At 46.5% G+C, this 24451-nt stretch overlaps 2 protein-coding genes across 3 annotated transcripts in view; both read left to right on the top strand.

Annotated features, from left to right (window-relative positions):
* NCLN (nicalin) overlaps positions 1-20848 on the top strand; it is a 26237-nt gene extending 5389 nt beyond the window's left edge. Inside the window, exons 2-16 of one of the 2 annotated variants that reach the window (XM_074939690.1) lie at positions 283-473; positions 700-844; positions 1643-1737; positions 2088-2168; positions 2381-2484; positions 3310-3398; positions 4240-4379; positions 4986-5164; positions 5467-5554; positions 5661-5699; positions 5809-5972; positions 6812-6865; positions 6954-7032; positions 9158-9258; positions 20779-20848. In XM_074939690.1, the coding sequence (XP_074795791.1) occupies positions 283-473; positions 700-844; positions 1643-1737; positions 2088-2168; positions 2381-2484; positions 3310-3398; positions 4240-4379; positions 4986-5164; positions 5467-5554; positions 5661-5699; positions 5809-5972; positions 6812-6865; positions 6954-7032; positions 9158-9217 (1508 nt within the window). In that variant the 3' untranslated portion in view covers positions 9218-9258; positions 20779-20848. Of the gene's footprint in view, positions 1-282; positions 474-699; positions 845-1642; positions 1738-2087; positions 2169-2380; positions 2485-3309; positions 3399-4239; positions 4380-4985; positions 5165-5466; positions 5555-5660; positions 5700-5808; positions 5973-6811; positions 6866-6953; positions 7033-9157; positions 15405-20778 lie in introns of those variants that run through there. The other variant, XM_074939691.1, reaches the window with a different exon arrangement.
* On the top strand, positions 20780-24451 carry LOC141977976 (activated RNA polymerase II transcriptional coactivator p15-like). The gene is made up of 4 exons (XM_074939812.1): positions 20780-20848; positions 21701-21817; positions 22128-22236; positions 24372-24451. Exons 1-4 carry the CDS (start codon positions 20780-20782, stop codon positions 24449-24451), a joined length of 375 nt encoding a protein of 124 aa, XP_074795913.1.

Genomic DNA, 24451 nt, shown 5'->3' with positions numbered 1-24451 from the left:
CGATATAGATGAGTGCACAGTGACTGTCTCTAACGTGCCCATCGTGGGCTTAGGAACCATGGGGCAGATGATTAGTGTATCCCACAGGAGAAAGGGGGGAAAACTGAGGGTGTTCAAAAGGAATGGGAAGGGAGAAAGGAATAACTTAAGTGATTACAAATACCTGTCTCTGCTGATGACTGTGGAAATAGTCAAGGCTGTTTAGCATGGAGAGTGTTCTGGGAACGGGATGCTGGTATTGACGAGATCTAGCCGATGGTCTTGTCCTCTCCTTCCCTGCAGGCACCAGGAATGCAGTGTTAAACACAGAGGCCCGCACTGTAGAGGCGGACGTGTTGAGCCGCCGCTGCGTGATGATGCGGCTAGTGGATTTCTCGTATGAGCAGTACCAGAAGGCTCTCCGCCAGTCAGCTGGGGCTGTGGTGATCATCTTGCCCAAGGCCATGTCAGCAGTGCCGCAGGATGTTGTCAGGGTAAATATCGCTCCAGACAGAGAGATGATGTTATTGGAGAAAGGGAGCAAAGATTCAGGTACAATATAGTGACTGAAACTCCCAGTTGTGGTTTGATGGGGTTTTTACTCTGTCAAGGTTAAGTTTAAAACTTTGATTTATGCCCCTCTGCTTTGGCCATTAGTATGCCTGCCTTCTTGCAAGTTCAATGGAGCCTAAGTGTGCCCCTCTCCTTCTAAATTCTCAGCAATTCATGGAGATAGAGCCAGAAATGCTGGCCATGGAAACCATTGTGCCGGTCTATTTTGCAGTAGAGGATGAAGAGCTGCTCTCCATCTATGAACAAACACGGGTTGCTTCTACATCACAGGGTTCGGCTTCAGCTGCTGAAGGTGAGTTGCAGCAAAAGGGGGGTTTAAAAGGAAGAATACTAGCCATAATAATGTTCCTCAGTCAGGTGTCTCTAAGAATGGTAGGCAAAGGTTTCCACAAAATTCTGGAGGGCAGTGTGATCTAGTGGCTAGGGCGGTAGACCCCAGGAATCCTGAGTTTTGTTCCCAGCTCACCTAATGTGTCACTTGGGCAGATCACTTAATCTTTCCTTGCCTCACTTTTCCCATCTGCAAATTGGAGATAATGATCTGTGGACGAACAGGCTATATAACGGCTAAGTTATTATTTTACTTGGAGTGACATGATTTAGGAATATAGTTCCATAGAAATCCTTATTTCTGTTTCATCTCATTTGCAACAGCCTAGGGGCCAAATTCAGTAAAATTTGGTGGAAAGTTGTTTTTTCTAAGTGGTTATAGCGGGTTACTGAGTCTCACAACTCTTTGGCCCTATTCCTGGCTCGGCCACTAATCACTGTCTTTGGGCAAGTAACTTAAACACTTAGTGCCTCAGTTTACTCCACTGTAAATGGCTTTAATATTTACCTATCTGTCAAGAGTGTTGGGCTTAGTAGTTTGTAACATCTTTTGGATCCTGGGGTGAAAGTTTCTGTAGAAGTTCAAAGTATTCAGATTTTTGTACAGAATTAAAATGCTTTGTCACTAGATGTGGAAATTTAAACAGTGAGCCAGAGAAGTTATGGGCTTATTTGACAAAGCTAGACTCTTTGTGAATCAGCTATCAAGGGAATTAAAGGGATAAGATTTTTTTCCCCCAGTATATTTCTTTTTTTCTAGTTCTGCTGCACACGGCGACTGCCAACGGCTTCCAGATGGTTACGAGTGGGGCTCAGAGCAAAGCTGTCAGTGACTGGCTCATAACCAGCCTGGAGGTGAGTTCTAGATGGATCAGAACTGGGATCTGGGCTGGTAATGTTTATAGGAAAGCCCAGGAATTCACTGAGTGGTGCGTTGCTAAAGACTGGAAGTTAGCCTCTTCAGAGGAAATCAGAGATTTTTCAGCCATGTTGTAGAGGCAGCTTTTCTACCTTTCTGGATTCAGAAGCCAGAAAGCAGGTTAAGGGCTCAATACTGGAAGTCAGTGGGAGTATGATTCAGCACTGGGGCTGTTAGAAATTGACTGGGTGATGGTTGGGAGTGGTCTGTTGTGCCCCTGTACTCCAGGCAACAGAGTGATGCAGGAGGGGATGCTAGGTAATGCTCCTGTGTGTTCCATCCCTAGGGGAGGCTGACTGGTCTGGGAGGAGAGGATCTGCCCACCATTGTAATAGTTGCCCATTATGATTCTTTCGGCGTGGCCCCAGTAAGTATTATTTTTTTCCCGCAGCTCTCTGTTTCTGTTAATGGGTTACTTCCTGGGACCTGTATCCCTGTCTCTTCTCCACCCTCTTGCTAGCGGGGTGCTTTCCACAGGAGCATGTAAAGTCAGTGTGTTGCAACGGAAGTTGTTCTCTGTGGGGTGGGCGAGCGCTGTCACGTAGGCTTGTCTTTACATCTCCCGTTCTCTTCCTGCAGTGGCTGTCTCATGGTGCAGACTCCAATGGCAGTGGCATCTCTGGGCTACTGGAGCTAGCCAGGCTCTTTTCTCGACTCTACACCTACAAACGTACCCATGCTGGGTAAGAAGCTGCTCTCTCCACTGGAGAGCATGGGCGGGAGTGGGCACGTGGAAGGGGTTTTGGCTGTAAGAGGGACTCCTGAACAATCCTGCACCTGTGAAGTGTTATACGTGCAAAGTCCCTTAGCACAGTGACAGGGCTGGCAGGGTGACTGCCTGTGTGCTGTTGTCACAAGCTCTGTTATGAAATAAAACTAAAATTTCATCTTTTTTCCTACACATCTACTGTTCATGAATTATCATGCTTTTTCCTTTCTTCTCCTTGGAGTGGCTTATCAGTTTATGCTTTGTGTAAGGCAGAGGCTGCATGATCTAGTGGACCTGAGGGTAGGATAAGAGCCAGGAATTCTTGTGCTCTGATCCCTGCTCTGCCACTGTCTTACTGCATGGCCCGTGGCAAGTTCCTTAACTTGTGTGTCTGGGTTTCCCCATCAGCAAAGTGAGGCTAGAGATACAAGGCGATTGGGAGAAGGGATTTGGTTAATGTGTGTAGAGTGCCTTGGAAATGTAAAGTACAGAAGTGCCAAATATTCAGTAAGAACGGTGTGTTCCAGCAGGCATTTCCTTGCCTTCTGTTAGTATGTGGATTCTGTCATATTCCTGTGTAGATGTTGCAGTCAGGTGCATATGGTATATAAAGGAAAAGCGCTCATGATTTTACTGAGGGACACAGCTCATAGTAACGAGCAAAAGTTAGTCTTTGGGCAGAGTTCGACTTGGATTCTATGCTCTGTCCTTCTTTACTTCTCCCAAGGCTGGGCATGCTGCCGTCACAGCCAAGGAGTCAATTCTGCTAATTATATTTTCCCTGTTTCTTGGTGGGCAGGTATAATCTGTTGTTCTTTGCATCTGGAGGCGGTAAATTTAACTATCAAGGAACCAAGAGGTGGTTAGAAGACAACTTGGATCACACAGGTGAGACAGACACCTAGGATGGGAACAGTGTACTGCAAGCTTAGCTGGGTGGAGCAACTTCAGCCATGAAAACATCCACTATCTGTGCTGTGATAAGTTAGGATAGGGAGTGGGGTGGTAAACTAACTTCAGTGGCTGTGATGCCATTTGCAGGCCAAAGATTAGATCACTGTATGTGTTCTGTGCTCTCTGGAGAGAATGTGATTCTCTTGGGGCTGTTTGGTTGAGGAACATGTCGGGGACATGACAAGTATGTGCGTCAGGACTAGGAAAATGGACCTGCAGTGAACTCCTCCAGCAAATGTACATTCCAGAGAGAAACTGTTATCTTCTGTGAGTATGCACAAAGGAATCCCAGACTAGTGTTTAGAGCATGACTTGGGATTGGGAGATCATTCTCTTCCTGACTGTCACTGACTTGCTGTGTGATGTTGGCTGGGTCACTTAACTTCTCTGCTTCCGTTTTCCCTTCTAAAATCAAGATAATGTTACTGATCTATCCCTACAGGATTATGGGGATTAATATTTGGGTAAGGCACTTTGAGATCCTCAGGTGGAAGATATCCGTTATTGCCTGTGTACATGTTCTGTTTGGTTGGATGGTCTTTTAATATCAGCTGAATCCATACTGACCCACTATAATAAGGTATAGTAAAGTGTCTTCCATGCTATTTGTATTGCAGCTGTTGTAAGAGGAGTTATAGGGTGCATACTGGCCTCCTTACTGTGCATCTGTCATATCTGACCATGCTGGGAGATCTCCTCTCCATATGTCCTGCACATGTGTCTAGCCCCGAAAGCATGGGGTGGAGTTTCATGGGTTTGGATGCGTCTGTTTCAGATTCCAGTTTGCTGCAGGATAATGTGGCATTTGTTCTGTGCCTTGACACCCTGGGCAGAGGGAACAGTCTTCACCTCCACGTCTCAAAACCTCCTAAGGAGGGGACCCTGCAGCATGCTTTTCTGAGGGAGCTGGAAATGGTAACGAAAAACGTCAACTTCATTGGGCATGTTGGGGAGGGTGGGTCGTGCACGTACTCATGGATGGGCATTTGGGGGTGAGTTGCTATGGGGAGCTCTTCTGCTTCTATAAAGGATAGAGGGTGTGAAATTAACGTGGCTAAAAGTGATGAGGGGAGGAGGCCCTGATATCATCCAAGCCTCATTTCTGGTGGCCTTGATTTGGTGCAAGGAGTTATCTATCATTTGGGAATCCCCCTTTCCTTAAAACAATGGCTCCTTTTAGAGCTTCTTGCTTGTACCAACTGACTAGCCAGCTCCTGCCGCAGACGGCTGCCTTGGCAGCTTGGGGACTGTAGAATGTTGCTTTAATATTGTAAGCCAGGTTTCAGGGTTGCTACATATTTTCCGGGTGCATCTGCCTTAACCACCCCTTCCTGAAGGATGTTGGCAGAAACATACCCTTGTTGGAATAGGCCCGGGGGAGGGAAGGTGTAACCATCTATAACACTAGAACTCCAGCCTGGGTTTTGAGAAGGAAGGATGGGGAATGTGTTCTAAAGTGATGGGATCTGTTCCATGACCTCCGGGTCACCCTTTTCCTGGGCTGCTTGGCTTCTCCCACAGGTGGTCGCGAGCCAGTTTCCAGAAGTGAAATTCTCCATGGTGCACAAGAAGATAAACCTGGCTGAGGACATGCTGGCATGGGAGCATGAACGCTTTGCAATCCGCCGCCTGCCTGCATTCACCATTTCCCACCTGGAGAGCCACCGGGACGGCCCGCGCAACAGCATCATGGACATGAGGTCAGTGGCTCTGAGGGGAGGGCGCCAGCAGATCAGTTGTTGAATGGACATGTGGGCTAGAGACACTTACAAACATGATTGTTCCTGTGTCTTAACTTTTTCAAGTGGTTAACACCACATCAGGAACACTGAGAAATCAAGACCAAGAGCAGGGAGTGTTGGGTCTATAACTGTGTCTTGATTGGGCAACCTCTTCCTCCTCCTTTATGGATGAAATTTCACCATAGTTCTATGCAGTGAAAAGAGGTTTCCTGAGAGAAAGCTGTTACCGTAGCCAGATTTACACCTCCCTTCTCTTGTAGGTCACGAGTTGACTCTAAGACTCTAACCCGTAACACCAGGATCATTGCTGAGGCATTGACTCGGGTCATCTACAACCTAACTGAGAAGGTAAGACTGTCCCCCACATGCACCCGCTGCCCGTTGTCCAGGCTTTTCGGTTCTCCTACACCACCATGCCTGCTTTTGCAACTGCGTCCCTTTTCTCTCTTCACAGGGAGCGCCTGCTGACCTGCAGATCTTCACAGAGCAGATGGTAAGGGAGCAGGGGGGCGTAGATGTAGCCTGGGGGGAGTGGGCTCTGGAGACCTTTGATCAGCAGCATAAGTTGGTCGTCTTCTCTCTCTGGCGTCCTCTTTCTGCAGCAGATTCAGCAGGAGCAGCTGGAGTCTGTGATGGACTGGCTGACCAGTCAGCCCAGAGCGGCCCAGCTTGTAGATAAAGACAGCACCTTCCTCAACACCTTAGAATATTACATGAGCCGCTATCTGAAGGATGTCAAGCAGCATCATGTGAAGGCAGATAAACGGTAAGCGAGGCAGGTGAATGGGGAGAGGGAGAAAATGTGGTGTGCTCCTGACATGCTTAAACTGACTTCCCCCTTATTGCGTTCCTGTCTCCAAGAGTAACAGCTTCTCAGGTGTTCTCCTCAGCGTGTGAGGTGCCTGTATCCCCCATTTCCTGCTGCACCTGTACAGTCTGGTCACATGTTTTTTACACTCTTAACAGGACGTTCTGCCTTCTTTAAGGAACTCCCAAGAATTCCAGTGGGCATAATTACAAGTCGTATCTTCATCAGTGAGAAGAGGGAGGGCTTGTTTTTTCACTGTTCAGCCCCCTCCTTCTCCAGAAGTCCACCTTGTTAAATACTGCGGTACCCTGTCTGAAGGCAGTGAGAGAGGAGCAGCAGTCTTCTGGCACCAGGAGAGCATTGCCTGCTTTTAAAACAAAGGCAGTCTCTCGTCCTGATTTTGCTGCTTGGGATGAAGATGCTTGTGAGCCCAGTGAGGTGTCTCCAGGGCACTGGCTCTTTGAGACAGCTGAAAATTTGTGTGGAAATGGAGGACAAATGGTCTTGTTCTTGTGTGTAAATAAACAGCATTTTGCCCAACCCTGGGAATGGGGTTCAGCTTTCCAAGGTTTCCTCTCTGGTTGGGATAGGAATGAGTACTAGTTTATCCGGGTACTTGCTGAGAGCTGTAAACTGGCTTAAAGGGGTATGTGAGGCTGTCAAGCTTGCCTGTCGCTGGTTGATTGCTTATGTGACAAGGGGGACAGGAGACGAGTGAGTTCTGGGGCTGTTTTTATTTCCTCTGGAACCAGTGCCCAGAAATGTTGCACCATCTGAAGAGCTCATTCTTTCCACAGGGACCCTGAGTTTGTTTTCTATGACCAGTTGAAGCAGGTGATGAACGCATACAGGTATATATTAAGGCAGGGGTTGGGTATTTCATCTTTCTCTAGGGTTGTAACTCCTTTGGTGACCTCACCCTTTGTTGGTCCATTTCAGGGTGAAGCCAGCAATCTTTGACCTGCTCCTGGCTCTCTGTATAGCAGTCTACCTCGGAGTTGCCTATGTTGCAGTCCAGGTGAGGAAAAAAAGGAGCGATCCTTCTATTCCTTCACTTCCTCTTTAAACTATAAGAATGTATGAGCCAGGTATGCTCTACTGGCATTCATGTCAAATTCAGAGTGTGAGAGAGAGAGACTCTTCTCTGGATGAGAGAGGACCCATGATTTTTGAGACCCATTAACTCTTCTGGTGCTGGTGTTTTCACCTCCATGGGTGTCTTCACAGTGTTATCAGGCTCATAATTCAGCCCCCTCCCGCAATGTGGAGAGGAATATACAACAGCTTTCTGCCCCGAGTTATGACTCCCACACACAGGTTTTAGACAAAGCAAAAACAAGTTTTTTAACTACAGAAGTCAGATTTTAAGTGATTATAAGGCATAGCAAACACATCGAAGCAGATTACCTAGCATATAAACGAAACATGCAAACTGAGCTTAACATACTACGTAGATCCAATATGAATAGCAAATCCTCACCCTAAGTGATGATACGAGCAGGCTGCAGATTCTTAAGGGGCAAGCTGCACTTGTTTATAGCTTGGAATCCCCAGGTGTTCAATTCACAGGCTAAAAATCCCTTTAGTGGGTCCAGCACCCCCCACCCCCCCCAGTCCAGTCTTTGTTCCTCAGGTGTTTCCAGGGGTCTCTTTGGGTGAGGAGTCAGTGAAGAACCAAGATGATATCACTTCCCTGCCTTAAATAGTTTTTGCATATGGCAGGAACCCTTTGTTTCAAAGCTTGGTTCCTACACCAGTCAGTGGAAAAACACTGATACCCCAAGATGGAGTTCAGCACCAGGTGACCTGGTCAAATGTCCCTGTAGGGTCACAACAGCCATGAGTCGGAGTCTGTCTGCAGCGTCCTCAGGAAGGCTCCCAGGTGGGAGATAAGCTTCTTCTAAGGCCTGTTGTTTTCGCTAATGGCCCTTCCCCACTCAGGTTTTCAGAATGAAGGCATCTTGTCTAGTGGGCATTCCCCAGGTGTAAACACATTTGTAATACTGATATATAGTCAGTATTCCTAGCTTTAGATACAAAAATGATACGTGCATGCAAATAGGATAATCATATTCAGTAAATCATAACCTTTCCAATATCTCACATGACCTATCTTGCATAAAATACATCATAATTATGCCATAATCGTATAATATCACCATGAAGAATATGTGGTGCTGTGTCACAGAGACCATTGTGAGTCTGGCTCCTGATCTTGGGTTAAATGCTCAATAAAAGGTAACCACGTTGGGTCACAGTCTGTACCCAGTCCTCTTGTTTCATAACAAGCTTTTTCTTTTATTTCTTTTTTTAAGTTAGATGCTTCAGGAAATGCCCACCATTTGATGAATGTCTTTTTATAAACAATAATATTAAATAGAAAGAAAAGCACAAAATACTGTTGTATAATTCAAATGGTCCTGTCCACCCATTTATTTCTTATTAGTTAGCTAGATTGATGAGGGGTCATTTGGAGGCTGCTGCTAAGGTTAGGGTTTGTAACCAGGGTTTGTTGAATATCTGCAGAGGTCATTTAAAAGAAAATAGGAATCACATGGGTTTTTCAATGATTTCTAAAACAGCGAAAAATAAGACCAGTGTTAAAGGATTAGCGGTTGGCCTTAATCTGTGGTTTTACCTGTTGTTTTGCAATCCCCAAATCACTACAAGCCAAATGTTACTATCAGTGGGCCAGATCATGTGCACTGAAGTCAGTGGGAGTTTTGCCATCCATTTCAATTGGAGCAGGTTCCAAAAGTACTGATTGCAGATCAACAGCAAATACTCATGGCAATTCTCCATGAAAACAGGAGTTGATAATGGTACTGCGGACAGGCCCAGTGAGTGTTTCTGTAAGTAATTCATTGTTCTTTCCTCATAACCCTGGCTTCACTTGCTGTACTGTAACAACTGAGCCTAGTTTGCCAAGCCCTGAGCAGATCTATCCAGAAGGAGGCAGAGTTCTCCTTAGGGTAGGGATATGAGTGTGAACTCAGCCCTGAGTCAGATATTGCATTTATATGCTAGCACTGCCTCCAGCCTCCTAATGAGCTCCTTCTTCCCTGTGAGCAGAGAAGAACACACATTGCCAGATTGCTAGCACTGTCATGGACTCACTACTCTTTCCCCCCTCCCTTTTCTAGCACTTTGGTCTCCTTTACAAGACGGTACAGAGATTATCCCTTAAATCCAAGCAGCAGTGAAGTGGCAAATCACCAACCCATCGAGCAGCACTGAGCCACCGGTGAGCCCAGCAGGAGCTTCTGCCTTCCACTGGCTCCTGCCATTTCTCCCTCTCTCCTCTAACCATCCTGGAGGAAAGCAGAGATTAACAGAACTTTCAACTCTTGTGCACTGTTTTTGGGTCTCCCCCCAACTTTGTCCATTTTCCTTCATTTTGTGGCGAGGGAGATGCGCAGAGACTCAGTCAATCCCTGCAGATTGTTTAAACACTGAATGGCTGATGCAAAGTTCCCTCCGAACAAGAAGTTTCTGTAAGTGTGAAGGTGCTGAACCTGGTTTCACAGGCATGTGCCATACAGCCAGCTTGGAGGCTGAATCCACGGGGCAAGGGGATGGACAGCTCGGCCCAGCCAACTGGACTCAGAGCACTCGTTTTTTAAAAAATGTGCACATGTAAATTAAAAGATAATTATTAGCGCGTTTCATACTGCACCTCTTCCTTCTGCTCCCTCCCTGGAACCAGGAAGGGAGCACTCAGCAAGCAGTGTCTTCAGCAAACCGCTTATTGCATTTTCTTTGGACAGTGCAATAACCGGTTCTTCTTTTGGAAGTGCACTGTAAACGATCTTGACTGTTAATCTGATTGGGAAATGAGAGGATCATTAACTGGTTGCCACAGTAGGATTCCTTCCATAGCATGTTTTGCTCCCTCAGCTGGAGGCTGCATTCCGCTGTGCCCAGGTTCCTTTGAGGTTGATATCCCTCAGTTCGATGCTGTTGCCACTCTGTGCTTAACTCTCACTGGTGTGTGCAGGTGTGTGGTGGTCTTTTTTTTTTTTTTAAGGGGTTCCTAAGTTTATAGTTGCTGCCGGATCAGGTCTCAAGCCATTCTGTATATTTAAACAGTTTGATGGTTAGATTAATAATATAAGCAGGAACGACCTAGTTCCTGCCATGATCTCCGGTCAGTAATCCATTCGCTTCCATTCCTTTCTCTTTCCACTTGCAGTTGGGCAGATTTTAGTCCTGTTCACTTTCATCTCAGGGTCTTGTTTAGCATTTCTCATCACTATTCTTTATAAAACACTGGTCCTAGCCTAATAGTATTGGTAACTTGCCAAGGCTCTGTTGTTGCTTCCTTTACATGCACCCTGTGGTATGTTTGGAGGGAGGTGGGATGTTAGTGGTGATTTTTAAGAAGGTTTTATGAAAATGTCATTAAACGTTACTGTTTTCAGATTGTAGCTAAGAGCACGTGTTACAGCTGGAGCTCACCTGTTCTCCAGTACTTTTTTTCTCAAGCAAGATCTTACTTCTTCTGTTTGCTAATACATTACGATGGGGAAATTACACTGTTGCCCAAAACTGTTGTTAATGCATGTGCAGAGGCCTGGGAATTTTCCAGTCTAGACAGACAAATGCCAAAGTGTGCTCTCTCTCCATTTTAAACCCCTCTGAATTTCACAGCCTCAGGTAAGTGGAACACTGTGTCTTGCAACCATTTTCTGATGATTCCCCAGGCTGCTTAGCAGAGTAGGTGCAGCAGTGTGGTAACCACCATGTTCCTACATGGAAACCTCTCAAGACCTTTCCAAAAGTTGTAAGTTAATGGCATCTGTAGATGGCACTTTAAAGACCCAAATCTCCTGCAGGCAACAGCAATCTAACATTTAAAATACTTTCTGTAGTTACTGTACTTCCATGCATAGATCTAGTACTTCTACAAGCTAAGATGACTCTCTTTATTTAAAACACCACTTTCCATTTGAGGCTGAATTTCGATCTTTTGTGGCTTGGAGTTGAACTATCCACCTTCCTGTAAGCAAGAAAAACATTAGCTGAGTGTCCTCATTTGCATTATTCACTGAACATGGATTAGCTAGGAAAAGGTGGTGGATTGTGGCCAGATGCCCTTAGTAGTATTGTCCTTTGGATAGGGATTGAAACCCTTATTTTTCAACCATCTTTTTTTTAAAAAGCAAGAGAAAATGCACCTTGCCCAAGGCTCTTCACGCTATTGCCAAGCTTTCCAATCCACAGTGGCTCACTCTAACGGGCCTGATTAGCAGAAGCGCTTGCTGAGTTACTGCAGCTCCCAGTGACATTCGATTGGTATCATAGGTGTCCAGTGCTTCTGAAAATCAGGCCCTCGAGAGACGTGCCTTTTGCTAGCTCTTGGGTGCTTCCTTAAAATAGGTTCCACTGTGCATTTGGTGGTTTTAGCATCACCTCTGGACAAGCCCTTCCTAGTGGATTTGAAGCCTGTTTCCTTCTTGCTTTGGAATAGTTGGAGGAAAAATTTGACTGCCATTAGCTTTTATGCCTTGTAACATTTTAGGCCCTGCATGCAGCAGCTGGGAGGAGCAATTGCACGGAGCGTCCTGCTCAGCCTTAGGATGGAGCATGCCCATTACAGATAGTCTGACAGGTAGATGCTCCTAAGATTGTAAACCCTTACGGAGCATGTGCAAACGAAGATGTTTCAGAGGCTTATAACTATGTTGCAACTTGCTAGTGCTCTACACCCCAAGGAATGTCTCCTTTCCTCCATCCCAGCTCATTACTGAACCAGGCTTGCTGGGACACCGTTACTCCATTTAGAACAGCTAATAGGAAGTAAGTTATGAGCAATCCTGCTTTAATTCACTTTAATATAAGTAATATTTACTAATAGTGGGCAGAAGCGAACAGAGCCAGTGTACTCGCATATGCAATGAAAAGCCCATTCTGGCATCTTCAAGACAAGAAGAGACTGAAGCTCATAGGTGCTGGAATTAGGGGTACGGGGGTGCCGCAGCTTGAAGTGGTTTCCATCATATTCAGGGTTTACAGTTTGGTTCAATGGCGCTCAGCAGCCCGCCTATACAAGTTGTTCCAGCGTCTGCTGAAGCCTGAGAGTAACAAACATCTCCACCAGCGTGAACAATTGATTGCAGCTCTGATCCCTTCAAGGTTGTAGTATTAAACCAACTGTTTACAGCTCCTTACATGGTGGGAAATCAATACCAGAAGTTCCTGATAATGTGAAATAACATAGTGGCAGTTATCTTAAACCAAGGAGGGTAGGGCCACATGGTTACAATGCATATTCAAAGGCATTGGTGGAACAATGACCTGTTCTCTCCAGAGTCAAAGCAATTTACCCTGTTATCTCATTTAGGCATGTCTAGCCCTATCCTGTCACTATAGAAAGTAAGTTCAGCTCATGGTAATTATTGCAGCTAGGGGCATTGCATTGCTGATCACAGTGTTCCTGCTGATACCAAAGCATTCATATATTCCTCAATGTGCGATAGCAGAATTACAGCCTCCTCACAGCTGAAGCAGAAAGTGGCTGCCACTTTTTGATCTATTTAAATCAGGTGTAAACGTTTAACAGAGAGGGTAATGAACCCCTGGAACAATTTACCAAGGGTTGTGGTGGATTTCCCATGACCACTTTAAAATCAAGATGGGATGTTTGTCTAAAGATCTGCTCTAGGAATTATTTTGGGGACGTTCTCCTGCTGTATACAGAAGGTCAGGTTAGGTGATCGCGGTGGTCCCATCTGGCCTTGGAATTTATCAGTGTATGAATGCAGTCTTGTACTCTCATCCCACTATTGCAGGTCCCTGAAATTAGAATGTCTTATTGCTTGGCGTGTCAGTTTTGCTGGGTTCCCCTTGCAAAGTCAAACTGGAAACTTGCAACCAATCCATGTGCCGTCCCTTGCGTTGTTTTGTAACAACGAAAAGTGATGATGCTGCACCAGGCAGTTTCAGATTTCACAGTATCTGCTTAATCTTCCCAACCATAAAATACCATACAGGAAGAAATCCAGCCACCGTTTGTCTGAACGTAATAGATTCCAAGGCCGGAAGGGACCACTGTGATCTCTCAGGTATTTCTGCAGGGCATGGGCCATGGCTCACCCTTAGCCTACCCATGTGCCCTGTCTCTGCTTTTGGTTTGCCTGGCAGAAGTAATAATTAAAATAGGTAACCAAGTTCATGCAGGTGGGACAAGATTATGCCTTAGCTAAAATGCAACTATGGGACAATGCTGCTAGCATCCTTCTCAACTTTCCCTGCTATCTTTAGGCTATGAAATTCAGCACTTACTTATGCTTTCCAAACAGGCTTTGTCTATTGCCACCATTTTTCAGTCTCTGCTCACACAGACTGCTGGGGAGGCTATACACACGTAACTTGCTCCCGTGCAGCCTGTGTTACTACATTTAAGAATGTTTTTATTTTAACTTCCCTATTTTGCACACAAGAAAATCAGTCCAGAGTGATTAGGTTTGAGGAGGATAGATTCCTTGAACAATAGTGATTGGTTTTTGCCAGTAGAATTAGTAATCCCCACACTGTTTTTGAGTTTATAATCTCTGCAAGAAGGGAAGAAACTCTAGAAGTTATCACCGCAGCTCTGTCCTGTGGAGTCTGGCATATAATAATTGCGGTAGAAAAAGTTTACATATAATGGGCCAAATTTTGCAATCTTGAATTGAAACTCAGACAGCAGTGCATTAAGATTGAACTAATCCCTTTAAGCAAACTCTCCGTGAATTCAGTAAGAGTTTTGCTTGATTTAAGGATGGCAGAATTTGGCCAGGCAAGAGAGTTTACTGTGCTGAAAAGCTGGCTATCTTGAAAACCTGCCACATACAAACTACCTCCAATACTTAATCCTATGCTTGTACCTTCTAGTGTTACCAAACTTAATACTCTGCACGTGCAAAAAGGACTTTTCAAACACTGAGCTTGGTTATATTTAGGTGCAAATTGAAAGGGGGTTCTACTCATTGAGGATGAGCCAATATGAACATTTTAAATGGTAGATTTCTGCTACTTTTTAGGGGGAGGGGGTGAGCAAAACAACCCAAACAAACCACCAACAAAAAACAAACAGAAAACCCAAAACACGCACCAAACCAAATTGGCTTAAAATGAGCAGTGCATGCTTTTTTTCAGCTACCCATAACACAAAAGCATCTGGATACATTTTTGCTTATAAATTCCAAAACTGTCTCATCTGTGCTGTGATGAAGAATGGATAATTTCAGCTGAATTTATCTTTTGAGCATGTAAAAATGAGGTTTAAATTAAAGTCTTGATGGTTGCCTCAACTTACTTGGCTCATTGCTATAATTCTTTTTTAGGCTTTGTGCAATTCACTGGCTTTTCTGGCTTCCTAAATGAAGTCCCCAGAACTCATTCATCTAGGATAACCCAACTACTGGCCGTGTCAGCAATTGCATAAAGACTTCTTCCATCTAGCAGATCCAGCACATTATCTGAAAGGCCAAAAAGAATGCCTAAAGGGGTTAGTTAAATCTTAATGCCGTTCTATCTGAGTCCTGGGGCTAGTCACAATGTATTTTGAGTGCTTAACTTTCTGTTGTGGCTTTGCCGGTTGCTTTTAAAAGTAAGCCTCTCAGCTTACTCTCATAAGTAAGCCTCTCACCCGCTGGACGTGGGTCTTCCAGCCTCCAACCCAAAGCTGCATGTTGTCTGCCCCGTATAATTCAGTAATTGAAGATCCTGTCCCTGTCCCTGCTTGTGAAAACCCTGAGCAACACCCTGATTTTTCTAACATCCTACATCTATTAACGCTTAATCTGTATCTACCAATTTGCCAGTTCAGGAATAACCAACATAACCTTCCACCACCTCATCTTGGCTGTCCTGGAGCAGCTGTCAGTGAGCCACGGGAGGCATTGCTCTCTTCCTGTCGAGGCATGATTAGAGGCGCACTAACATTCTTAGCCCCCGATAACCTGCAAAACCAAATCTGGATTTCTTTGCACATAAATGGAAAAGGTGCTAGGCCACCGGCCTGCTTCTCTGCAAGTGCAGACCACTAGCTCTAGTTCATCAGACTATTCCTGTGCTACCACTACTAGGCTACAGAGCTGTTCCACAGTAACACTAATCCTGCATTTTTTGTGTGCGCCCGTTTTCATGATAACGGTTCTTCTAGACTTGTGCATCTGTTGTTGGTTGGCAGGTACCACTCAGTTCTGGCCATTCTCCATTGGAGGAAGGAGTACAATCAATACACATAGGCACAATGGTGAATTTTTATTTTCACTGCCAGAGATGTTTTTTAATTTACTGCAGAGACTTGTTGGGTTTTTTGTGTCTCTTTCCGGAATCACTCAATGCATTTAATTAGGGGACGTGCATTATGGAGAGAAAATGTTCTGGAAAAGAAAAATAAAATCATTATCAGTAGACATGTCTGTTTACTCTTTGTGTGCCTAAGGGGTGAGCCTGTTGCCTGTGGCAATGTCTGGTATGGTGAAACAACCAAAGAGCTGGAGGTGGCTGTAACCAAAATGCATAGCAGACCAGTGCACTCAGCATATGAAACTTTTTGCCAAAAGGCTACAAAGAGGAGCAGCTGCAACTTTCCATTTCTGCTGCTGTAGTGTGTATATGAGCTGAGGACTTTAACTCTGCTACAGCAGCAAGCCTCTGAGTTTACATGGCAATAAGGCTTCTGGGGTTCGTTGAAGTCAATGTGAGTCTTTCTATTGACTTTAGTGAGCTTGTGTGTTTTGGCCACTGTAGGAGTGCTAGATGTCTTTAACCACCAGTTTACTTTTTAATATAATGGAGAAACGGAGACCATGCAGCTGGAGTAGAAGCAGTGCAGTCCCTGCGGTTAATTCTCCTTCCTCCTGAGGCCCATTGGTCATGCATCTGGGTACCCAGTACAAAAAATATTTTACAGCATGGCCCTCCCTGGGCTTCCACTGTAAGGAGACACACACATAAACACCCGCCGCCAGCAATATGCTGCTCTAGTAAGATGGGCTGTGCACCATTTGCTGAAGATCAGTATAAACTGGTTTACTGGGCCCAGTATAAACTGGGGGTTAGTGGGTACTGGTTTTGCATAGAAAGACTGAGCAAAAGTGTCTTAATTGTCCTGATGATGCCTGGTCTGTTAGGTTAGGAACTCCCTGAGTTGTGTTTCCAGTTCTGCCACTTTCTTATTCTCTAGTTTTGGGCAAGTCATGTAAGTGTGTGAATGCCTCCGTTTCCCCCTTTGTAAAACAGGGATGTTAAAACGTTGGGAAATTCTCTACATGAGATTATTATTTATATTCCCCTAGCACCCATAATGTCACAGACACAGTCCAGAGAGAATCAGACTGTCCTTGCCCTGAGAAGCTTATAATTGGATGTCTCCAAACTGCTATATAACTAGCAGATATTACAATGGTGGGACCCAAAGGGTGTCTGTATAGTCTGCCAATCCTAGTTTCTTTTGGATTGGGGCCACGGTCTACACTTCCAGCTGTAGAGAATGTGCCACAAACAGGAATGCTTATCACCTGTGTTTGAGACAATTTTTCAGCCCACAAACTTTTACCACTGGTGCCAGTGGATATTTGCAGATTTCTACCTACCTGATTTTAACATTGGCACTGAACACTGCAGCTACATAAGCCAAAAATCTTCAGTGTGGAACTTTCAGAGCAATCTTTGTCAAGCCAAATATTTTTTATAAGTCTTAAATATATAACCTCCCTGGTGGTTATAGACTTTGGTCACCTGGGGTGTTGTAACATCTTCCATTGCTATAGTGTCTTACACACCAAATATTTGAGAGAGAAGGTGGGTGAAGTAATATTTTATTGGACCAACTTCTGTTGGTGAAAGACACAAGCTTTTGAGTTTACAAACTTGAAAGCTCATCTCTTTCACCAACAGAGGTTGGTCCAATAAAAGATACTACCTCACCCACCTTGTCTCTCTAATATCCTGGGACCACCACAGCAACCCTGCAATACCAAATAGCTGTATGTTGTTTACATACAGCGTTCCTGAAATGCAACCCCTTCTGGGGTGACAGCCAGCTGTCACATGGAGAAACACTGCACAAATCAGAGTGGGGATTACAGATGCTTGTCTATACAAGGAAATTAATTTGGGTTAAAATAGGGTGTGAAAAGGAGCACCTTATCCCAAATCCACAAAGCTAATTTGTCATAAAACATTCTTATCCCAGAATAAAGGCATCCACACAGGGAGTTAATCAGGAACAGCTATTCTGGAATAACTCTCTGTGTAGACAAGCTCTTCCTCATGAAAAATACCATGGGAGCTTTGATGTCCATGTGGAGTGGAGGTCCTTGGTTTTGAAAGCCTCACCCTACAGCTTTACCCTACCGGATTTATCTATCATTAGGGCCCTATCAAATTCATGGCCATGAAAAACGCATCACAGGTCGTGAAATCTGGTGTCCCCATGTGAAATCTGGTCTTTTGTGTGCTTTTACCCTGTACTATACAGATTTCACAGCGGACACCAGCATTTCTCTAACTGGGGGTCCTGACCCAAAAGGGAGTTGCAGGAGGGTCACAAAGTTATTTTATGGGGGTTGCAGTACTGCCACCCTTGCCTCTGTGCTGCCTTCAGATCTGGCCGGCTGTAGAGCAGTGGATGTGAGCGGGGCGCCCAGCTCTGAAGGCAGTGCCCTGCCAGCAGCGGTGCAGAAGTCAGGGTGGCAAAACCCCATCAGGCCACCCTGACTTCTGTGCTGCTGCTGGTGGCAGCTCTGCCTTCAGAGCTCGGCTCCCGGCCAGCAGCCGCCGGCCTCCGGCTGCCCAGCTCTGAATGCCGCAACCCTCCCCCACACACACACAATAACCTTATGACCCCTGCCCCACAACTCCTTTTTGGGTCAGGACCCCTACAATTACACCACCATGAAATTTCAGATTTAAATAGCTGAAATCATGAAATTTACCATTCTTTAAATCCCATGACCGTGGAATTGACCAGAATGGACCGTGAATTTGGTAGGGCCCTACCTAGCATGGCTGCAGGGCAGCGCTGACCCAGGGGCTGCAGGCCACCCAGGAGTTTCACCCCCGAGTCAGCCGTCCCCTCCAGTCAGGCTGGCCAGGAGCCCTGGTCTCGACTGGAAGGAGAAATGGGTCCCAGGGATGCTGTAGCCCACCCGGGGGCTCCCCCCTCGCTGGAAATGGAACCCAGGAGTCCTGGGTCCGCTGCTCTGATCCTCTGGGCAGGTGCCCCTCCCAGGGAAGGGGAGGAACCCAGGAGTCCGAGCTTTTCCTGCTTCTACCAGCTCATGCCCACCCCCTGCCCAGCTGTATGTGTGTGTGTGGGGGGGGGGGGGACGAGGGGGGGACCTGACCGACGTCCCAGCGATTGGCTCGGTTGTGGGCGGGACTGGTTTGGTGGAATCGGGCCCAGCGATTGGCTCGCGGGGCGCGGTGATTGGCAGGAGCCGGCGCTAGGAGGGAGTCGCGGGCGCCGTGGGCGGGGCCCAGCGCTCGGAGTCGGAGAGTCTCGCTCGCGCCGTTCCCCGCCAGGTACGGGGGGGGCTCGCGCCTCTGACCCCCCCCCCCCCCACCGGCCTCGGCTCTCGTGCCTCTGACCCCCCCCACCCCTTCGTGACTCTTACCCCCCCCCACAGCCCCTATCTCCCCCAGACCCCCCCACAGCCCCTCGTGCCTCTGACCCCCCCCCCCAACAGCCCCTCGTGCCTCTGGACCCCTCCCCACGGCCCTCGTGCCTCTGACCCCCCCACAGCCCCATTTCCCCCAGACCCCCCCCCCCAACAGCCCCTCGTGCCTCTGAGCCCCCCCCCCCCAACAGCCCCTCCTGCCTCTGGACCCCTCCCCACGGCCCTCGTGCCTCTGACCCCCCCCACAGCCCCATTTCCCCCAGACCCCCCCCCAACAGCCCCTCGTGCCTCTGGACCCCTCCCCACGGCCCTCGTGCCTCTGAGCCCCCCAACAGCCCCTCATGCCTCCCCACAGCCCCATCTCCCCCAGACCATCCCCACGGCCCCTCGTGCCTCTGACCCCCCCCACGGCCTCGGCCCTCATGCCTCTGACCACCCCCAACAGCCCTATCTCCCCCAGATGCCTGGGCCCTCCTGCCTCTGAATCCCCCTCCCCCCAACAGCCCCTCGTGCCTCTGACCCCCCACCATGGCCTTGGCCCTCCTGACTCTCTCCAACAGCCCCCTCCCCTTGGGTCTCCTGCCTCTGACCCCCCTCCAACAGCCCCAGCCCCCATCTCCCCAGCCCCCAACCTTTCTGCCTCTGACCCCCCTCAACAGCACTCCAACTCCCCTGATCTCCCTCAAAAGTTCCCCCAGCTCCCCTGCCCTGGACCCCTCCATGTCTGCCCACCTCCCTCAGTGCTCCCACTGTGTCCCCTGTCTCTTCTGCCTCAGCCCCCCCCAATATTCCTCCCCTGGCCCCCAATACCTTGAGGCTGAGTTGCTGCCTGTCATGCCCCAGGCTCCTGGGGATCGCTAGGCGTTGTGTAGGAAGGGGCTGTGTGCCCTACCCCTCATACAGGGACCTCCTCCCAATGCTAACATGGTCCCTTCTGGGGACCCCTGGCCTTTTGGGATCCCAGCCTCCGTCCTTCTATGCTGCTCGCTCCCTTTGGGAGGATGGGCAAGGCTTGCTGAAGGGCAGCAGAGTTTTCAGTCCTCACCTTCTCCTCTTGCTGCCTCTCTCCTTTCTGGGGGTACTCCCATGCTTGTCCCATCCACCTTGTACGCTGAAGCGACCATCTGGTCACTGCTGCTCACAGCTTCGGAGACAGTGTTCACCCCCTCAAAGAGCAGCTTTGGGGACCTGCTTTAATATCCCCCTCCCAATGAAACCACCCTGCTCATCCTCATACTTATTGGATCTGATTTGGGCATGGGGATTTCAGACTGCCAGTTCCCCTGGGCTTGTACACAGCACTTGGAGTTTTCCAACCCTTCTCCCTCGTTTTCTCTCCTCTCTCCATTTCCTTCTGTCTAGTTCTGTAATGGGTGTCCGTTAGCACAGGGCCACCAAAGTTTCTTTCACCCCAGCTAGCCTCAGTTCAGTCCTCCTTGTGGTAAGGAGCCTGGGCAAAAATCCCTGGAATTATTCCTTGCACTCTGTGATGACTGCAGAGTTCTTACTCTGCGTCTCAGAGTAGGTGACTGGTGCACTGATGGGCACCTTCCTTCAAAAATTATTTTTCCTCCCTTGGTATCCTGCTGTTAATTGATCTAACTCGTTAGACTGACCTCACACTTGGTAAAGCAACTGCCCATCCTTTCATGTATTTATACCTGCTCCTGTATTTTCACTCCATGCATCCGATGAAGTGGGTTCTAGCCCATGAAAGCTTATGCCCAAATAAATTTGTTAGTCTCTAAGGTGCCACAAGGACTCCTTGTGGTTTTTTTAGAAATATATGAGAGATGCTGAAATGTTGGGGAGATCTAAGAAGTGTTGTATTTTCTTATCCCTCTTTTTCTTGCCCATCTTCCATGTTATGTGGCTTTACAACACGACATCTGATTTAATCATCGTTCCGAGACAACTGCTGAAGACTGAATTGCCCATTTAGATTACTGGAACTGGAGCATTGTTATGACTCTGTGTCATTTACTCCACATGAAGTGAAGCCTAGTGACTCTGCCATCAGAGGGAGGAGCGAGCTACCTGTGCTAGCAGCTAAAGATCTGTAGTGTGAGGAGGGGGTTATTTTGCTATAAGTGTTGTGTGGGATTGCAAGTGAAGGGTTCAGTGTTTCTTCTTTGGTGTTTGTCTTCCAGAATGCCCAAGTCCAAGGAGCTTGTGGAAACAACCACTTCAGACAGTGGATCTGATGCTGAGAATGAAAAGGTATCAGTATACAGTAGTTGGGGAATGAGTCTGACTTTGCTTTCACATATCGGGTATTCCCATCCTATACATACACCCCTCCAGTGGAAAAAAGGAGCAATGTTCTAGGTGCTTTAGTTAATCCTGAGGGCATGCAAATAATAACCTGAATTCCAGGGTACTCACTTAGTGGACATCATTGTCATGAGTGAGCTCTAGGGTGAAAGTCAGCAACTAAGTGTCCTTCCCATGTCATACCACTGTGCAAGTTAGGGTGCTCGTTGGCACTGAGGCAAACCCTATGCTTACAACAAGTGGATCATTTTTTTGCATCCATGCCAAGCAGAAGAGGCTTTGGGGGTTTTCTAATGTTACTTGAAAAGTCACAGCAGGTGAAGGGAGAGCAGTTTCCATCCTTGCTTTCCGGATCTGGATGGCTTTCAGCCTTGTAGAGCCATGTAAAGGCTGTATCATAATGCAGCGAGTGACGGTTGCGCAAACAACTTTAATTCTAGCACTTCCTGACTTTTGAGGGCTTGACTTTACAGCTTGAATGTTCCTTTAGTGTAGTTTTTAATGTAATTATTCATAGTTTTGTCCCACTTTACTGGCTGCAGTCTAGTTTTAAGCGGTTGCAGACACATTTAGCCCAAGCACTGCTGGCTGCTAGTGTAGTTAACAGTAGAGTGCCATGTTAGTATTATTGCAGTTAGCATGTCTTGCTGAAGAGGCTGCGAGTGACTTATCAGATCCCATCTGATGAAATGTGTGTAAGTCCTATCATTTGAACTATCTAGAAGCCCCATAGACTTGAGAACTAGACTAATTACAAGGGGAAGGGGGAACTGTCCAATTGTGACCTCTTCTTTACAGAAAAGAAAAAAGGAGATGCCGTCCAAGCCGGAGAAAAGGCCAAAAACTGAGGCCAAAACTTCCAAGGTGGCAACAAAAAGTCAAGGGCAAGACAGTGAAGAGGAGGGCATGTTCCAGGTATTGGTGGGAGGGGAGAGGATCAGGTATTACAAACAAATCTACCTCTGTCACTTCCTTCAGATCCCCCCGCCACATGCACACACAAATTTCTATTTGTTAATTTTCTAGCCAAATCAGAATTCCTTCCTGGTTTCTTGCATAGGTGTGTCCTTTCTCTCTCCAGTTAAATACAATTTGTGTCGACCCAATGGAGTTTTAAGTAATGAGATGAAGTAATATGGACGATATTCATGTATATGAAGCTGGTTACAGCGTTCCTCAACTCAAATCCAGACCTTTCTTTAACTGTGGTTTAATATCTTTGCAGATTGGGAAGATGCGCTATGTCCGAGTGTCCTGCTTTAAGGGGAAAGTCCTTGTGGATATCCGAGAATTCTACATAGATAAGGAGGGGGACACTAAACCTGGGAGAAAAGGTAACCAGACATCTCCACTAGGTGGCAGTAATGCATCATATCCATCTCATTTCCAATACAATTAAAATCATGAATGAGTCTAGGGCAGTCTTGTATCCAGGAGTTGGAAACTTTACATTATTCTTAAATAACTGACTTCAGCAACTTCTGAAAGTCTCCAATATTCCCACTGCCATTTGATGCTGGGAAGTGAGCTGCGCGGCCCCATGATGGGCTATTAATGAAAGAGCAACCAGCACAGTGACCTTAGTCTATGAAGCTTGGCTCCCTGCCCATTTCTGAAGGGGGACTTCAACTGAGGAAGGACATGAACAGTAGGTAAACTGAATATCAGATAAAAGGCAGGAGATGGAACATGATCGAAGATGGGGTTATTCTGATAGCCAGCATAAGGCTCCACTATGCAGGGATGTAGTACCTTAATTTGACCAAACTTCACCCTTCCTGCTCCCTTTTTCTCCCCTCCAACTATTTCTCTTATAAACAGCACCTCTGTGGGTATAAAATAAGACAGGCCAAAGGAAAGTAGAAAATTGTAACTCGCACATTGCTATCCAGCGTCTGGCTATTGACAGACAAAACTAAATATATATTGAAGCAGCATACATTGGCACATGGGCCTGTTAGAACTCTGGGGTTGTAAAGTGTAACGTGCATTCACCCTAATCTTTTAACAGTGGAAGTGCAGTCAGCAGGGACTGCAGGATCCCAGAATATGATATTCCATCTCAATCTGAACGGAAACTGGAATTCTATAATCCCTCCAGGCTATACCTCCATATTAAAGCCAGGATGACTACAATGTGCCACATAAGGTGCATATCTGAGGCTCCTGGCAAGTTGCCCAGTGTGACCCTCAGTGGAACAGAGTTTGGGTGGCCCTTTATTAAAGAGCCATGCGGTCCTTGGAATAACATGATCTGACGTAATTTTTATATGACACAAAGGAAAGAGGAAAACAGCACAGCAAGTAATTTAAAGGCTGCTGTGGAACAGGGGCATCATTCACTCCAGAACTTCTCTCCCACTACTGAGTTAATGTTCATTCATGGCCCTTTACGTTGCAACTTTCCGGCTGACAGTGATTTGCTTAGTTGACTCACTTGACTCTAAGTTCCCAGGCCATGTCTGTAAGTTATTCCCCTCTTCTGCCCTATGTGTTGGGGTATTCAGCAGAGATTCAGTTACATGAAATTTCCCAGGAACCGTTCAGTTCTCATTATTGATTTTGTGTCTGTGCAGATGAATTTCTTTCAGCTTGATTTGCCCCTCGAACACTAAGCATGGTTTACCCTCCAGAAATTAATTTCCTTCAAAGAAGTTACCACTGTACATAAGTCACTTAAAGCAAACAGCTTATCCTGTAATGAAAGGCAGGAACAGATCCCTGAAACCTTTCTGTGCCAGTCTAGGGGGAGTGGGAGACAGAAGGGGAATTAAACTCTTTTGGCACATGTAGGAAACTTGCCCAGTATACAAGACAGAAGATCTGTTCATCTGCTACTTAGAACTTGGGTCTGTAGAGGAATGTTCATATGAATGTGGTCTCTTCTTTTTTGATGTAGTGTCTCTAGCCACTGATGTTTGTCTAAAACTTAAAACTCCTGCCTAAGGAGCTAAAAAGAAGCCAATTCCTCCAAGTTTAAGCCATCATAGCGAATGTTAGTGATAGATTTTGTAATTGAAATTACAGTTGCTGGGATGGGAGTTTGCATTACCCATTTGGCCAACACAAAGGATGGTACTCTAATTGCTGGACTGGGAGTGAGGGCTCCTAGGGTTTATTTACAGCTTTGCTATGACCTTGGGTCATTTAGCAGTTTCCTCCTCTTTACTTCCTTTTCCCCATCTGTAAAATGTGGGATACCGTCTCACAGGAGCATTAAAGCTTTCCATATTTCTATAGTACTAGAGGAGGACCACAGAAGCACACATTTCATATTTGCTAGAGTGTTAACATGGAGAAGCTCTGCTTAAAAGGCTGCCTCAGTTTCTGTTCTGGGATCTGATTCAGATCATAAATTTCCCTTCTATAACTGCCCTTATGGAGCCACCTTGGCTGTGGAACTTGCTGATTATGCTATGCCTGGCTCTGCAGGCATGTCTCTGTAATCCTTCTCCTTTGCTGTTTCCAGGGATTGCCCTATCTGCCGAACAGTGGAACCACTTGAAGGAGATCATTCCAGACATTGATGCTGCAGTCAAGAAATTCTAA

This window comes from Natator depressus, chromosome 25 (assembly GCF_965152275.1).
Source record: "Natator depressus isolate rNatDep1 chromosome 25, rNatDep2.hap1, whole genome shotgun sequence".
NCBI classification, from domain to species: Eukaryota; Metazoa; Chordata; order Testudines; family Cheloniidae; genus Natator; species Natator depressus.
Note: the sequence above shows the minus strand (reverse complement) of the source record. Positions and strands in the feature narration are given on the sequence as shown.

Bases quoted from the DNA above. Each gene is read 5' to 3' on its own strand.
- LOC141977976 (XM_074939812.1), top strand. From the start codon at position 20,780: ATGCCCAAGTCCAAGGAGCTTGTGGAAACAACCACTTCAGACAGTGGA. The intron at 21,818-22,127 runs GTATTGGTGGGA...ATATCTTTGCAG, and splicing joins AAGAGGAGGGCATGTTCCAG to ATTGGGAAGATGCGCTATGT. The intron at 22,237-24,371 runs GTAACCAGACAT...TGCTGTTTCCAG, and splicing joins CACTAAACCTGGGAGAAAAG to GGATTGCCCTATCTGCCGAA.